The following is a 17,417-nucleotide window of genomic DNA, read 5'->3' on the forward strand; positions in this document are numbered from 1 at the left end:
AAATCACTTAAATGTAGGGAATGTATACTTCATTAATAACTGATCTATTTCTGAATCAAAATTTCAGTTGTCTGTTTATTTGTTTAGTTTTTCGGCGTAGGGTATTGGAAGTTGAGTTTAGGTTTCAAGTGATCTTAAATCCCTAATCGATTCGGGTCTTCATTTGATCTTCTCACAATTCATGGATTAGTATTTCAAAATGGTGATGTATATGGCAATTTATTACCTAATAATTAAGACTGATTTTGTTGACATATTTAAACAGTGTGACACTATTATAATATTTTTGTTAATCATTCTCAGGTTTCAATTACAACACTTAATAACACTAGCCCATATTTATTTAATCATTCTCAGGTTTCTATTACAGCACCTAATCATTCTCAGGTTTCTATTACAACACTTAATAACACTAGCCCATATTTGTTTCTTTTTGCTGGAATGTTGTTTTAAACCTCAACTGGCCTGTAGTTTCAGTAAGTTTCTTAAGTTAAAACTTGATATTGGTTGTCACTCAGTATGCATTGTTTATATATTTTGCTTGGTAGATTGAATTGCCTGATGATTTTCAATTGGCTAAATTACCAAATTGGCATTTTTATTAGGACCCTTGCTCCAATGTGGTTTTTTTTTGTTCTTTCACTTGTGACATTATGGTGTTAATATCAAAATTAATGCCAATGTGATTATTTTTTCTACTACTAAATATACTAATTTGGTTACTTTTCTTATATAAAATAATAGCAAATTGACGTCAAGGCTTCAACTGTTGATATTAATACCATAACGTCGCAAGTGAAAATAAAAATACTATATTGTAAATATAGCCCTGCTAAATATACCAATCTGGTAATTTAGCCTTTTCAGATTTACACATGCTTTGCGATGATCCTATAAAAATTTATATTGTTAAGCTCGTAACAAATGAAAATATTGTATCTTACCATCAGTACATGCATTCAGACTACGTAATCATTTTCTTTCAATATAAAAACATATTCCTCAACCCTCATCATAACTTTAGAGTTATAGTGTGACAGAAAGGACATTTAAGACATTTTATAAACCTTATAGTCTGCAACTTCCGACACTTGTGTGCTAAATCATCTTTTTTTTAAATAAAGATCCTATTGCTTGTACATACCTAGTTCTGATGTCTATTTTCTGTGTGATTCGTCTGTTGATTGTACTCGCTTAGACTGCTGTAATTTATTCCTTAGCTATTACTTTTCCAGATTGGTTCAGGTAAATCATCCTTGTTAAGTTCTATTTTGGGAGAGATGCGGACTGTTAATGGGTTGATAAGTTCCCGAGGATCGATAGCATATGTACCACAGGTTTACTTTTTTTTATCTAAAGGGGTTCTCTTTTTCAATTTACTATTAAAATATTCAGACTTGTAGCCTATTCTTAATGTAGGTACCTTGGATCCTATCAGGATCTATACGCGATAACATTTTATTTGGTGAAAAACCAAATGCTAGAAGGTAAGCTGGGCCAACTTATGGGAAGACTTTTCTCCTTTCTAAGTTTGTTTAACATGCATTCTTTAGACCATAACCCATTAGCTTATGCTTTGGGTTAGTCAGTCTCTACATGGTGCCATGTGCCAACACCATCCTTCAATATTGATAATCCAAACAGCATTTGTTTGACCCCATTTTTATTCTGATTCCAAGCATTTTTTGTTGCTCTTGGAGGCCTTTCCACACGCCCGAGGGTCCATGTGCCTGGTACCATACTGTTGCTTGATGTATACCATTTTCCAAGCATTTTTGTTGCTCTTGGTTTCAATCTTCAATATTGATAATCCAAACAGCATTTGCTCAACCCCATATTGTTCTGATTCCAAGCATTTTTTATGCTCTTGGAGGCCTTTCCACATGCCTGAAGGCCCATGTGCCTGGTACCATACTGTTGCTTGATGTTTACCATTTTCCAGAACCATCAACTTAAGAGCTTTGGTGGATTGGTAACTGAATCGTGTATGAATAATTTCTTCTTCTTCTTTTTTCAGTTGGCCAATTTTTTTTTCCTTGTCTCTGTATGTGTTTTTCTAGGAATTGCAAACTAGTACAGTTATAGTATAATGACTTACAAAATGAACTTATTGTGTTTTCTTTATCAATTGTGGAGTTTTATGTTTTGGAATTACAGATATGAAGAAGTATTACAGGCATGTGCACTTGATGTTGATATTTCACGAATGATTGGAGATGACCTAGCCTATATTGGAGAAAAAGGTCTTAACTTATCTGGTGGACAGAGAGCACGTCTTGCATTAGCACGGTAAACATTTCTTCTATACACACACACACACACATGTTTATTAGAAAATTAACCTATGTTAATGTGCTATCAATTTGTCTTTGTTTTCAGGGCAATCTATCGTGACTCTGATGTATACTTGCTTGATGATATACTCAGCGCAGTTGATTCACAGGTTGCTGTATTGATTTTACAGAAAGCAATACTGGGTCCTCTAATGAACCAGAAGACGCGTGTACTGTGCACTCATAATGTTCAGGTTGGCATTCATTGAAACTTGCTCAGCCAATTGTTGAAACAGTTTAACTGGTGGTCAGATATTGAGAATATGTCAATTGTCTCTGTAATGGATGAGAACATTAATATAACCAGTCTACAATCACAGAACTTTTGTTTTCTTGCCTATTATATGGCAATAGTTTCATATAAGAGATTAATGGGTATCCTTGTCAAGGAGGGGATTTCCCTCCTTGACGCCTATGTGGCACAATCTCCACCATCCTCATAAAGTAGGAGAGAGAGTGTGAGTTGGTGGGGATTGTGCCACATAGGTGTCAAGGAGGAAAATCCCCTCATTGACATAGGACACCCATTAATCTCTTCATATAAACATCCCTTTGAATGTTTTCTGAACATTGCAGAGCATAGGGTTTCATTGTGGAGTTCCAAAGCAAAGGAATTTACTTGTTCTATCTCTTGACAGGCAATATCTGCTGCAGATATGATCATTGTCATGAACAAAGGAAGTGTGAAGTGGGCTGGGCCATTTTCTAGTTTTTTACTTTCTCCATATTCGATGATGTCCACTTCAGAAGCTTCAAAAGATGCATCATCACAACTTACACTGATGGAAAATAGTTTATTTGTTCTTGAAAGAATGAGTTATGATAACCATCTAAGTGATTGTATATCTCTTTCAAAGGAAGCGCAGAATAGGACTGATGTAGAGGCAAGGGAAGAGGGTAGAGTTAATTTTAGAGTATACAAGTAAGTTATAGTTCTGTTTTATTCATATATTGAGAATATAGGGTAAATTTATGGCACTTCTTATAACTTCATGGAATAATAGGAAGTTTCTGTTCACCAAAATCATCACAATGCCATATCTCATTTGTGGATATAGTTGAAAGTATCATTTTAGTTATAACACCTGCGTCTTCTAGTAGGTTAATTCTATATTGCTTTTGTACTTCACAGAAGCTATGCCGCATATACTGGTTGGCCAGTTGTTAGTATCATTTGTATATCAGCAGTCCTCATGCAAGCATCTCGGAATGGAAATGATATCTGGTTATCTCACTGGGTGGATGCCACCACTGGAACTGAGTACATGATGTATTATATGGTAATAGTTTCAATATTTTATTCCTCTCAAGTACTTTTAATTGACTTTTCAATTTGGTGGTAAAACATATTTTAATATGTTGAGTAAGCCAGCTGAGTCTATTAAAATTTGAAACTGATACTAAGTATATTTTGTAGTTTATTCTCATTATCCTCGGTGCGGCGAATTCCCTTTTAACCCTTGTGAGGGCTTTCTCGTTTGCATATGGTGGTCTACATGCTGCAGTCAGGGTACACAGTGATCTTCTGAAGAAACTTGTCAATGCACCTATAATTTTTTTCGACCAAAACTCAAGTGGAAGGATTCTGAACAGGTTAGCAGAGTTTCAGCTCCAGAAAATTTGAGCTCTGGATTTCCTACTTTATATTTGATACTCGTGCAGATTGTCTTCAGATCTATACATGATTGATGATTCCCTTCCATTTATTCTTAACATTCTTCTAAACAACTTCTTGGTCTTATTGGGAATTACAACAGTCTTGTGCTATACACAGGTGAACTAGCTTTATCTGTCTGATTATTATGTATCAGCAGTTTAGGCAGCTAAGGTTCATTTTAACGATTGATCAATGGATATGCAGATAACTTTTGTTCTTCTGCTATTTCCTTTGGGGTTTATCTACAAAAAGTTGCAGGTATGAGTATTTCCTTTTCTTTGTTCTTTACCAGGAAATTGCAGTTTTTTGAGCTACATTTTCTAGATTTATACTTTCTTCTTTTGAATTTGTTGGTCTAGATTTAGCATGCACACGCAGCGCATAGGTATGTTTTTATTCAGATTGGAGTTGGTTCAGGTTTGTAAAACCAGGTTCCACTTGTTGGCCTAGTTTCAAAAAGAGTATGTATATGTTTCTTGCAAAAGCCTTTCAAAAATGACCATGGATGGCAGTACCACCAGGGAACTCACTACTGTCTTGTTTTAGTCCTTGCATAGGCATGTAACAGAGCTATGATATTTGTGATGTACATATTAGGTCAGATAACCATTACAGAATGATGTAGTTGCATCCAGAAGAAGGTGCATCCAACTATAAAGCTCGGTGTTTGGGTGACGATGAGAATGTGAACGTTAGATGCATCTCTGAGAATTGCATATCGTGCAATTTCTGTAGTCAATGAAGAATATTGATGATCATTTACTGTAAAGCTTAAGCTAAGGGTTGGCAGGTCACCATTGTGTAGAGGACAAGCTGTTTAATGCTTTGTTGGTTACCACTTTATTGAAAATCATATGTAAATATGTACACACTTCCTACCAGTTCTATCATCGAACATGTGACTGCTTCCTACTAGTTACGAGAGACAATATTCTTTCACAATGTCATGTGGTCAATAGAAATATAAAGTAGGCAGATGATTCTTGTTTAAAGAACTCTATGCTTAAGGAACAGCAGCTTAATGAAAGACCATTGACAAAACAATTGATGTTTTACAAGATACCTTGACTAAGATAAAGATGAACAGAAAACTTATTTGGAAGAAATGTAAAATTTTCTGTTTAGTTATCATGGTACATACTATCTTGGAAAAGAAAGCTATTTTCTTCGTAAAATACCATCTTTCATTACATGTACAATTCATCCTAATAGATGATGGGTTTCCTTATTTTTTATGATGTAATTAATTCTACATATATAACATTTCTTATGCTTTATCCTCTCTGAAACTTGCATTTTGTGGCTTCACAATGGCGAATTAACATCTTTTATAGTTTTACTATAGATGCACTTCCCGTGAACTTCGGAGGCTTGATAGTGTTTCTCGCTCACCTATCTATTCTTCGTTCACGGAAACCTTGGATGGGTCTGCAACAATAAGGGCGTTTGAGACAGAGGTAAGATGCTGTGTCTTACTTCCACTAATGGCAACATCATTAACGATTTAATTCCATTGATTTTCTTTGCGCTCTTTCTAAGCAGTTATCATTAAGCTCACTATAGAATTATGCGATATCTAATCATTTTCTGCAACTAGTGCTGTTGCTCTCCTTTAAATGAAGACTACTGTCTGAGACTTGTCCTGTTACTTTGTATTTCTATCAGTGTTTTAAATATCGGCCGACATGTCGGACATGTCGGCCGATATAGCGGATTGAGGGGTCCAACGACACAAATCGGGGAAAAACAAGTCGCATATCGTTTTTTACCGACATATCGGCTATATCGGCGAAAAATCGGCCATATCGGCCGATTTTCTTGTTTGGAAAATCGGCCATATCGGCCGATTTTCCTGTTTTTTCTTTTTTTTCTTCTTCACACGTGAATGTTTGGTTTGTGGACTATTTTGATTAATAATAGGCTAATGATTACTTGATGTTTGATCACTTGATTAATAATAGGCTAACTGATTAATAATAGGCTAATGATTATTGATTAATAAGGAGAGATTTATTTTATTTTAAATGTGCATATGAATGTTGAAATGTGCAGAGTCATGAAGTTATGAATTTAGGAATGCTTAGATAGTTAGATTACATTTAGGGCATGATATTATACATATGTGGATCACCCGATATGGCAATCCGATATTTAGTCCATGTCCCCCGATATATCCCCGATTTCCGCTATCCGACATGGATTTCAGCCGTCCGACATGAACCCGACATCCGATATTTAAAACCTTGATTTCTATTGAAACCTGCTTATTGTAACTGTGTTTCTTTTTGTGATAGTACTAACCCTCATTTTCTTTGTTTCTAAAAATTATGTGTGTAAAGAAGTGGACTTATTCTCAAGAATAATTTTGTTTCCTTTTGACTCCAATGGTTGCAATAAAAGAATCTTTATAGAGACAAGTTGAAGGGGCACAGAAAATAGCAAGGAAGAAGAAACAAAGAAGAAGAAATCAAGGTTTTGGCCCCATGCCCGGATTAATGGCCTTATGCCTAAATCAACGGTCTCAGGCTAGTTAAGGTCTCAGATGTTCAAAAGTAGGGTTTCATGCCTGTTAGAATTAGTATTTGAGTTATCAGGTTAGGGCCCATTAACCCATTAGCCTATTACCCATATGTAACCCTATATAAACTCATGTGAATGAAGTGAAGAGGTAAGCTCTCTGATTTCTCACTTCAACATGGTATCAGAGCCAATTTCCAAAACCCTAACCCTACTGCCTCCAAAACCCTAGCCGCCACAAAAAAAAACTATTGTACCTCCGAGCCCTAGCTGTCGTCGTCATCCTCTGTGCGAAGAAGGCTTTGATCTCGGCTGCTGTTCTCCTTCCACACTCGCCGTCATCGGAGATCATATCCTAGTCGTCGCCTCTGTCGCTTGCTCTTGTCGCCGTCGTCATCATCACCTGCTCGAGATCATATCCTAGTCGTCGCTGTCTCTTGTCGCCGTCGTCATCATCACCTGCTCGAGATCATATCCTAGTCGTCGCTGTCGCTTGCTCTTGCCGCCGTTGTCATCATCGCTTGCTCGAGATCGTCGCTCGTCCTCCTCAACCTCGACACCGCTGCTCGAGACCGCTACCCCGTCGTCATCCGAGATCGCCGCCACCATCGATGTCTTGCCCTAGGATCTCTTCTTTTTTTTAGTTGCTGTCATACGTTGTGATTGTTGGGCAATTTGTTGTGTAATTTTCTTGTTTGGGCTTCTCTGTTTGGGCCTCTCTTGTTTTGACCAAGTCAGAGTTTGTAACAACAACAAAAAAAAAAACAACAAAACAACAACAAAAAAGAACACTGACATTCGGTTAAAACCGAAACCCAAAAAAAAAAAATCTGACCTTCGGGTTCTCTTTTTTTAACCTTCGGGTTCCTGACTACTAAGTTAATTTTCGGGTTTTCTCCTTTTAACCTTTTGGTTCCTGACTACTGATCTTCGGGTTTTCTCTTCTACCCTTCGGGTTCTCACTCGGGTTCTGACCTTCGGGTTCCTGCAAAATGACCTTCAGGTTTTCTACTCTGACTTTCGGAGTATAACCCAGGTTACTCAGGTTCTGACCTTCGGGTGTGTTCTTTTCTAACCTTCGGGTTTCTACTTCAGACAAGGAGACTGTTACACTCCTGATATCGTACTATACTATTCTGTAACAATGACAAGATCTGACCTCTCTTCTGCTGCTACTACTACTACTGCTGAGATTTCTACCCCAAAGTCATTTTAGGGACCACCGTGAAGTTAAATGGCACCAACTACCTACTTTGGGCACAAGTCTTCCGCATCTTCATTGGTGCTCATAATAAATTAGCTCATCTTTGGGCTCCATCTCCCGCATCCACAGATCCCACGTATCCCGCATGGTTCTCTACTGATTGTTATGTGATGACTTGGCTTCTTAATAGCATGGAAGCCCAGATTAGTAGCAGTGTCATGTTCTCGAACACTGCTAAGGAAATGTGGGATAATTTAAAAATTATGTATGGGAATGAGAAAAATGCTTCCCGTGTTTTCGAGTTGTATGAACGTCTTTTCTCTCTTCAACAGGGTGATCGCTCTGTACCCGAATACTTTGGGGAACTGAAGAGTCTGATCGATGAATTAGAAATGCATCAGCTCGTCGTTACGGATGCCGCAACACTGTTGGGATATCGGAGGGACCTTGTTGTCTGGTCTGAATCCCACTTTGCAGTCTCAGATACGGGGTCAAATACTCGGAGAAGATACTATCCCGTCATTGACTGCTACATTCTTCAGAGTTATGCAAGTAACTACAGGATTGACTATTGCATCTCCATCACCGTCCGCTCCATCGCTTGATCAATCTGCTATGTTCTCTGGACGTGGCAGAGGTCGTGGCCGTGGTCGAGGACGTGGCCGCGACACAGGGGGAGGATGAGACACCTTTGGGAGACAGGTTGACTCAGATAAGACTCTGCATCAGTGCAGACATTGTGGAAGGACTAATCACACCTCTGAGAAGTGTTGGGAGAAATTTGGTCGCCCTACTTGGGCCCAGACTGCTGATGTTATATCTCCTTCTGTTGATTCTTCGACAACTACTTCTGCCCCCACCACTGTTCAGATTTCGCAAGCCGAGTATAACCGGTTGCGTCAACTTGAATCCTATTCTGGACGTGGCAGAGGTCGTGGCCGTGGTCGAGGACGTGGCCGCGACACAGGGGGAGGATGAGACACCTTTGGGAGACAGGTTGACTCAGATAAGACTCTGCATCAGTGCAGACATTGTGGAAGGACTAATCACACCTCTGAGAAGTGTTGGGAGAAATTTGGTCGCCCTACTTGGGCCCAGACTGCTGATGTTATATCTCCTTCTGTTGATTCTTCGACAACTACTTCTGCCCCCACCACTGTTCAGATTTCGCAAGCCGAGTATAACCGGTTGCGTCAACTTGAATCCTCTCAGAATATCCATTCTACTACTCATGCATCCTCTTCAGGTATGGATGCCTACATTACCTCTCCTCACAGGCCATGAGTATTAGATTCTGGTACCTCTTCTCATATGACAGGTGTAAAGGATCACTTTGTTTCTTTAAAACTTTCTGACCGGTTTCCATCGGTTCGCATTCGCTGATGGTACATACTCTCGTTCTTGGTGATGGAGTAGTCCATGCTACTTCATCACTGACCCTTACTGATGTCTTATATCTTCCCTAATTCCCTGTCAGTTTATTATCTATTAGTCAGTTCACCAAACACAATAACTGTAAAGTAACATTCTTTCCCTCTTATAATGTTTTTCAGGACCTGACAACTGGGATGCAGATTGGTTCGGGACATGAGAGATGAGATATGTACTATTTGGATGATAATATGCCTGCTACTGATCTTGTTACAGCAAGATCTGATCATCTTTTACTATGGCATCAACGCCTTGGTCATCCCTCGTTATCCAAGCTTAGATCTGTCATTCCTATTCAATCGTCTGTTTCGTCTTTAGGTTGTGAGTCTTGTGAACTGGGTAAGCACCATCGTGCTGCCTATCCGAGTCGTATTGATCACCACAGTAGTTCTGCGTTTGAGTTAATCCATTCTGATATTTGGGGTCGTTGTCGTATTCCTTCCGTTTAAGGGTTATCAGTATTTTCTTGTCTTTATTGATGATTTCTCTCGCATGACTTGGCTATATCTACTAAAAGAGAGATCTGAGGTTTCGATTGTTTTTGAAATCTTTTACAACGAAATCAAAAATCAATTCTCCACCTCTATCTGTGTCCTTCGTACCGATAATGCTTTAGAATACATGAAAAATGACATCTCTCGCTTTCGTGCAAATATTGGCATTATCCATCAAAATTCATGTTTTCACACTTCACAACAAAATGGAGTTGCAGAAAAGAAACATAGACACATTTTAGATGTTGCTCGGACTATGATGATACATATGAATGTTTCAAAGTATTTGTGGTCTGGTGTTGTTCTCAGTGCATGTTTCCTGATCAATAGGATACCCTCTCCTGTTCTTAATGGTAAAATACCATTCACATGCTTTTATCCTAACAAAAAACCTTTACCTGTGGTTCCTCGTATTTTTGGTTGTACTTGTTTTGTTCAGGATTTGTCTCCAGGACTGGATAAACTATCTTCACGGTCTATTAAGTGTGTCTTTGTAGGCTACTCGCGAACTCAAAAATGTTATCGGTGTTATAATCCATTCTCCAGGAAATATTTTGTGTCTGCAGACGTAACCTTTTTTGAGTCGGTTCCATACTTCTTCTTGACTGGTTCACCCCCAACTGTCAGTTCATCTGTGCCTCTTCCGTCTCTCGCTCCTACTACTGTTCCATTACCTGCTTCGGTTTCTTCTGCTGATGGATCTTTTCCAGGACTACAAAATGCTTCCACTATGCCGTCTGCACCACCACCACTACTGACGTATTGTCGTCATTCAAAAGTTTATGTCCCTCTCTGCTCCAGCCGAATAGTCATCTCCCGTTGCAGGTCTGTCTTCTTCTAATCCATCTGATCTAGATATTCCAATTGCTCATCGAAAAGGTAAACGGTCTTGTACTAATCATCCTATATCTGATTTTTTTCTTATGACCGTCTTACTCCCTCTTCTCGTCAGTTTGCTTTGTTCTTGTCCTCTATATCTCTACCCAGGTCATATGAGGAAGCCGTATTAGATCATGCTTGAAAACAGGCCATGGATGAGGAGATGGATGCACTTGTTTTTAGAGCGACTTAGGATTTTATATCTTCTCCGACAGGCGCTACTGTAGTTGGCTGTCGGTGGGTTTATACTTTGAAGTATCGCACTGATAGTTTGATTGATCGTTATAAAGCACGTCTTGTTGCTAAGGGATATACTCAAACCTATGGGGTCGATTATCTTGAGACACTCTCCCATAGCCCGTCTTAATTCCATTCGCCTACTTTTTTCTATGGCTGTTAACCTGGATTGGACAATGTTTCAGCCGGATGTTAAAAATAACTTTCTGTATGGTGACTTGCAAGAGGAAGTCTATATGGAGCAACCTCCAAGATATGTTGCTCAGGGGGAGAATACTGTCTACAAGCTTAAAAAGGCGATTTATGGTCTAAAACAGAGTCCACGGGCATGGTTTAAAAAATTTAGTACTGTTATATCTGGTGTCGGTTTCAAACGATGTCAGTCTGATTACTCCGTCTTTATCCGACGCACTACAGCTGGTCTGGTGATTATGGCCGTATATGTTGATGACATCCTGCTAACTGGGAGTGACCTTGTTGCCTTAGCTGAGACTAAGGAGTACCTTTCACGTTACTTTGTGACCAAAGATATGGGAAAATCCAAATACTTTCTTGGGATTGAGATTGCATATCAAAAGGACCGTTTGTTTCTATCTCAAAGGACATATATATTGGACTTATTAGAAGAAATGGGTCTTTTGGGGTGTAAGCCAGCAAGCACTCCCATGGAGGTGAATGTGGATTTATGACGTGATAATAGTCCTCTCCTAGATGATGCAGGCTGATATAAGAGACTGATTGGCAAGTTGATCTATCTCACTGTTACTAGACCTGATATTACCTTTGCAGTGGGAGTATTGAGCAGGTTTATGCACAAATCTAGAGAGGTTCACTAGACTGCTGCTTTGAGGATTCTGGCTTATGTCAAAAGCTGTCATGGAAAAGGATTATTGTATAAGAAGCATGGACATCTACACATCTATGCCTTTTCTGATGCTAGGTATGCGGGAGACATAGGAGATAGGAAGTCAACTTCTGGAATTTGCACATTTATTGGAGGAAATCTAGTTACTTGGAGGGGCAAGAAACAAGATGTTTCTCGATCTAGTGCAGAGGCAGAATATAGGGCTATGACTCACACTTCATGTGAGATGATATGGTTATAGAAGCTGTTGACAAAGCTTGGTTTTACTCAGCCTGGTCCTATGCCTATGCATTGTGATAACCAGTCTGCTATCTATATTGCAAAGAATCCCGTATTTTATGAGAGAACTAAGCACATTGAAGTTGATTGTAACTTTGTTAGAGATGCTTGGGAAAAGAAAGTGATCTGAACTAAGCACATTGAAGTTGATTGTAACTTTGTTAGAGATGCTTGGGAAAAGAAAGTGATCTCTCTTCAGTTCACTCCATCCTCCGAACAATTGTAACTTTGTTAGAGATGCTTGGGAAAAGAAAGTGATCTCTCTTCAGTTCACTCCATCCTCCGAACAGTTAACTGACATTCTCACTAAAACTACATCACCTAAGGTGTTTTCTATTCTATGTAACAAGTTGGGAATGGTTGATATATATGCTCCAACTTGAGGGGGAGTGTTAGAATTAGTATTTGGGTTATCGGGTTAGGGCCCATTAACCCATTAGCCTATTACCCATATGTAATCCTATATAAACCCATGTGAATGAATGGAAGAGGTAAGCTCTCTGATTTCTCACTTCAACAATGCCAAATATTGAATCACGTTATCTATAGAAATTATAAATATTTCAAAACAATTTTATCATGCCTTTATTGAGAACTTATAAACTTACAAAACTTGATTAAACTTCCTTAATAAGGAAGAATTCTTATCATACTAAAAAAAATCTCTAATAATTAGATTCTAAAACGATTCCCAATTTTTAAATTAACTAAAATTTTTAACTAATAATGTTTGAGCCTTTTATCTTCCTTTCTTATTTTCCAATAGAAAGTTATCCTACATCACAATTCCCAGAACTCCAAAATGAAGTATCGATTCAACATGATGGATAAGTCTTATAGACACAAATTAGAGTACTAGTTTTCACCTTACAAGTTGTCAGATGATCTTCTAAGATCAAACATTGAACTTTCTTATCAACTTGTGTAGGAGTCCAAGCAGCCAGTTTAAATAGCGGGTTATTGCTCAATCCCATTGCATTTTGTTGCATTGCATTATATCTCATGAAACTCTCATAATATAACTAAGAAACAACCTTGCCCTGGTACCATAGCTAGATGGAGAAGGTGCTACATATATTAGTGTTGTACCATTGAGTCAAAATTTCAAATTGTTCATTTCATGTGTAATTCCTTCAGCAATTGTTGATTAATGGTTTCCTAGAATCATAGTTGAGTTAGAGAGCTATAAAAGCAAGAGTGGAGAAGCTGGGTATTCATTCATCAATCCCAAGCAAAGGTTAGCACAGTTTCGTAATCTTCTATATGATTTGTCATTTCCTTTAACCTCGAGGAAATTCTTCACTCATCAGTCATCCATCCACATTGTTGAGAAAGATTGACAAATCCCAGAATAATTTTCCTAACTAAATAAGACAAAAATAACACCAAAGATTTTTAGCATGAAAAACCCTCCAAAAAGAGGTAAAAACCACGGGACCCGTAGGCTACTTAAAAACTTTCACTATAATAATAATGGGGTTACATACTTCACTCTTAGGTGGATCTCTCACAAAATTGGCTAACAACACAACTTCAATTTGTGGATAGAACTTCACAAATTGGCTCTCTTTTTCCCTCTCAGATAAACTCTCTGTTTCTGAGGCTCTCACTTTGTTGTTTCTTGTTTTTCGGATGATTGAAAAATGAACGAAGCGTCTTCTATTTATAGAAGAAACCGGCCTCCTCTCTCCTCGAAATTCAACGTGAATTTCGTTCAACATCTTCCAATTTGTCAAAAGTGCGTGGGTCCCTTTGCTGACCTTCTTTGTTTTCATGCCGTCCTTCTACTTACTTGCGGACCCACGTGTTTAACAAAGAGAAAGAAACGAGACGAGCCGCAACTTTTGACAAAGCAAAAATGCCCACCCAATCTTTTGTTCTTTGATTGCTATCCCATGTGATCTCCACCCTTTTTTTTCTTGCTGGCCCACGTGAACACATGAGGTGGACCAACAAATCTTCCCCTTCACCTTATGTGTGACAGGGGTCCTCCACACCAGCAATCTCTCTGCAGATAGCAAGCTTTTCTCTAGGCAGAGTCTTCGTCATCATATCTGCCCCGTCGTCATTGGTGTGAATCTTCTCAACTTGCAGTAGTTTATTTTCCAACACATCACGAATCCAATGATACCTCACGTCGATGTGTTTGGACATTGAGTGGAAGGTCGAGTTCTTGCTGAGATGAATTGCGTTCTGACTGTCGCAATAGAGAATATAATTTTCTTGGTTCTGACCCAATTCTTGTAGAAACTTCTTCATCCACAGGATCTCCTTGCAACCAAAGTTTTAAATATCGGTTATCGGGGATTTATCGGACGGCCAAAATCCTTATCGGATAGCGAAAATCAGGGATATATCGGGGATAAATAGTATTTATCAGAGTGATATACTGGATGATGTGTATATATAATATAACAATTAAAAAATATAATCTAATCATGCTTAATGAAATATAAACATACCAAAATGTAAATCATCATGTTTAGAATCATTAACCAATTGTAGAAAGCGAAACTTGCATCATAGCCTTGAAAAAAATATAATGTTAGTTAAAATGGGCCGATAATCCTGATAATCCCGATAAAAAAGTCTTACTTATCGGCAGATAAGTGCCGATAACGCCGATAAATCGCCGAAAAACCTAAAAAAATGATAACCGATTAAAAATCCAATTTATCCTAGCGGAGAGCTCCCAAATCCGATAACTCGGCCGATAATATCGATTATCGGCTGATATTTAAAACAGTGCTTGCAACCTTCAGTGATTGCGATGTACTCTGCTTCTGTGGTGCTTAAGGCAATACACTTTTGTAATCATGATTGTCATGAGACAGCTCCCCCTGCAAATGTTATTAGGTACCCGGATATAGACTTTCTCGTATCCTCGTCGCCAGTCATATCTGAATCTGTATATCCTTCTAATACAGGTTCATTATTACCAAAACATAAACAATGACTAGAAGTACCTTTGAGATACCCGAGTATCCATTTTACTGTTGTCCAATGTTCTTTTCCAGGATTTGATAGGAATCGGCTCACAACTCCCACAGCATAAGCAATGTCTGGTCTGGTGCATACCATAGCGTACATTAGACTACCAACCGCCAATGCATAAGGCACCTTGCTCATCTCTGATTTCTCCTCCTCGCTTGAAGGACACTGTCTCGCAATAAGCTTGAAGTGGCTTGTCATTGGAGAACTAACAGGTTTAGCTTTGCTCATGTTAAACCTTTCAAGAACTTTTCCAACATACCGTTCTTGAGATAGCCAGATTCTTGGATTTTGCCTGTTGCGAGTAATCGTCATGCCAAGAATTTGCTTTGCAGGTCCTAAGTCCTTCATTGCAAAGGACTTGTTCAACTCTTTTTTTAACTTGTTAATTTTGCCGAAGTCTTGACCTATAATTAACATGTCATTAACATAAAGCAAAAGAATGATAAAATCATCATCAGAGAATTTCTTAATGAAGACGCAGTGATCAGCCGTCATTCGGTTGTACTCATTTTTCTCCATGAACGAGTCGAACTTTTTGTACTACTGCCTAGGTGCCTGTTTCAGACCGTACAAACTCTTCTTCAGTTTGCATATCATCTTCTCCTTCCCTTTTGACTTGGAAACCTTCGAGCTGCTCCATGTAAATTTCCTCGTCAAGATCACCATGTAAGAATGTGGTTTTTACGTCAAGTTGTTCAACTTCTAGATTGAGACTAGCTGTCAAGCCAAGAACAACTCGGATTGAAGACATTATGTAATAATCCATTTTTTTGTAGCAAATCAATAAATTAAATTGGGTAAACATGCAAGGCCTTATAAATGAGGCCCACATCATGTTAGAAAAAAAAAACCAAAACAATCAAAAGCCCATTAGTGTTTACCTAGAAAGCCCATCTCCATCTTCCCCTTTTGATTCTTCTTTCACGTGAGATTTGAGAGAGATATTTTCAAAAATATCTCTTAAGTTTAACTAACCTAATTAAATAAATAAATAAAATCCTAGAAAAAAAAATCTCTAACCATCTAACCACATGATCTCTGTACAATCTATATCTAATCCTAACTCCCTCCACTAATTTCCTCCTAAATCCTCTACAAATCCCTCAACTAACTTCCCCTTATCTCCCCACTAAACAAATTCCTCCACTAATCTCTCCCTTCAAAACCCCCCTTCCAAAATCTTGCTTCACGGAAAGAAAAAAAAGGGAAAGAAGACTTCTCACGGGAAAAGAGAGGGAGAGAAAAAAAAAGAAGGAAAAAGTGAGGGGAGTTCGGCTATTTGAGGAGAAGAAATTTGTTTGGTGTTCACGTTCTCGGCGCTAATCGGCAAGCATCCTTTTCCTTGATCATTATTATTATTACTTGGATTTTTTTCCCTCATGCAAGCATTTCTTATCCAATTCTTTATTTTTCATGATCACCTTATTTTTTTTTTCAAAATCGGCAAATATATTTTTTTTCTTGCTTTTTTTGTGTCGAATTCTTTCTTTAATTCATATGACGGTTTTAATTTCAAGAATAAATATCCTATTTGTTAAATACATTAGTCCTCTTCAAGTCCATACGTAGGTTAAGTCTATGTCCTATAATATACTTATTCAGTATTGTTTTTTTTTTTCATTGCTTGTAGAAATATTACACATAATCTCACACAAGAACCCTCGATCATCTTTATTCCTGATTTTTTTAGTTATTTTTCTTTCGTCGGTATCTGTTCTAGTTCTTCGTCCTAATTTCTCTGACATTAAGGTTCTTCATGTTTTTTTTTTCCGATATCTCTTAGTGAAGGGTTCAACTCTAATGGAAATTCATTTCTTATCCTGAACGCCCTCTTTGGCCTAGTTTAAGATGGAATGAAATCAGTCCATGAGTCAATATAAATTTGGTTCTATCTTACCCAAGTTCCTTCACCTTTAAATAGATCACATTCAATTATTTGCAAATAGAGGTCATGAACTCTACAAGCAATGTTTTATTTCTCCCTATGACCTATATGTTTTTTTAGCGTTGGAAACTTATGACAAGATGGTCAAGCTTTGTGCAAGTGATCTAAAACAAGAACGTGTGATTGAGAAATCCTTTATTCAACAATTAGCACTAACTATGCCCACCTGATGTAGTTGGTGTCCTTCTTACTCTGAGAGATTAGTGCTCATATCACTAAGGAAAGATTAATTAATTAAATATGAATAAATCTAAATCCAGTTAGCCAGTTTTCTGGATGGGTTGAGATGTCAATTGTTGGCCACAAGGAAAATTAGTCAGGGAGCCATTGGTTTATACTCATATTATTAAGAATAATGCCTTGTTTTAACATTTTGTATTTAAGTGGGAACATTGAGAAGTGTTAAGGATTGCTTAGCAATTGATAGCCAAAATTTTTGTTAAAATATATTATTCATGTGCGACATCTTAATCAGGCCAGATGCTGGAGTTTTTGAGGGTATCTGAATAATCATGTGACTAATTCTTCGATTGAGATATTAGAATAGAAACAGTTATGCACACAAGGTTTTCCCTAGTGTAT

General features: G+C 38.0%; 1 protein-coding gene across 1 annotated transcript in view; it reads left to right on the forward strand.

Annotated features, from left to right (window-relative positions):
• The window catches only part of LOC109843967 (ABC transporter C family member 13), an 82,469-nt gene that overhangs the window by 54,899 nt on the left and 10,153 nt on the right, over nt 1-17,417 (forward strand). Inside the window, exons 19-28 of the mRNA XM_020412966.1 lie at nt 1,236-1,337; nt 1,420-1,487; nt 2,158-2,289; nt 2,380-2,527; nt 2,972-3,255; nt 3,466-3,613; nt 3,751-3,926; nt 3,996-4,107; nt 4,195-4,248; nt 5,325-5,447. Of these exons, the coding sequence (XP_020268555.1) occupies nt 1,236-1,337; nt 1,420-1,487; nt 2,158-2,289; nt 2,380-2,527; nt 2,972-3,255; nt 3,466-3,613; nt 3,751-3,926; nt 3,996-4,107; nt 4,195-4,248; nt 5,325-5,447 (1,347 nt within the window). The remainder of the gene's footprint in view (nt 1-1,235; nt 1,338-1,419; nt 1,488-2,157; nt 2,290-2,379; nt 2,528-2,971; nt 3,256-3,465; nt 3,614-3,750; nt 3,927-3,995; nt 4,108-4,194; nt 4,249-5,324; nt 5,448-17,417) is intronic.

Source organism: Asparagus officinalis, chromosome 5 (assembly GCF_001876935.1).
Source record: "Asparagus officinalis chromosome 5, Aspof.V1, whole genome shotgun sequence".
NCBI classification, from domain to species: domain Eukaryota; kingdom Viridiplantae; phylum Streptophyta; class Magnoliopsida; order Asparagales; family Asparagaceae; genus Asparagus; species Asparagus officinalis.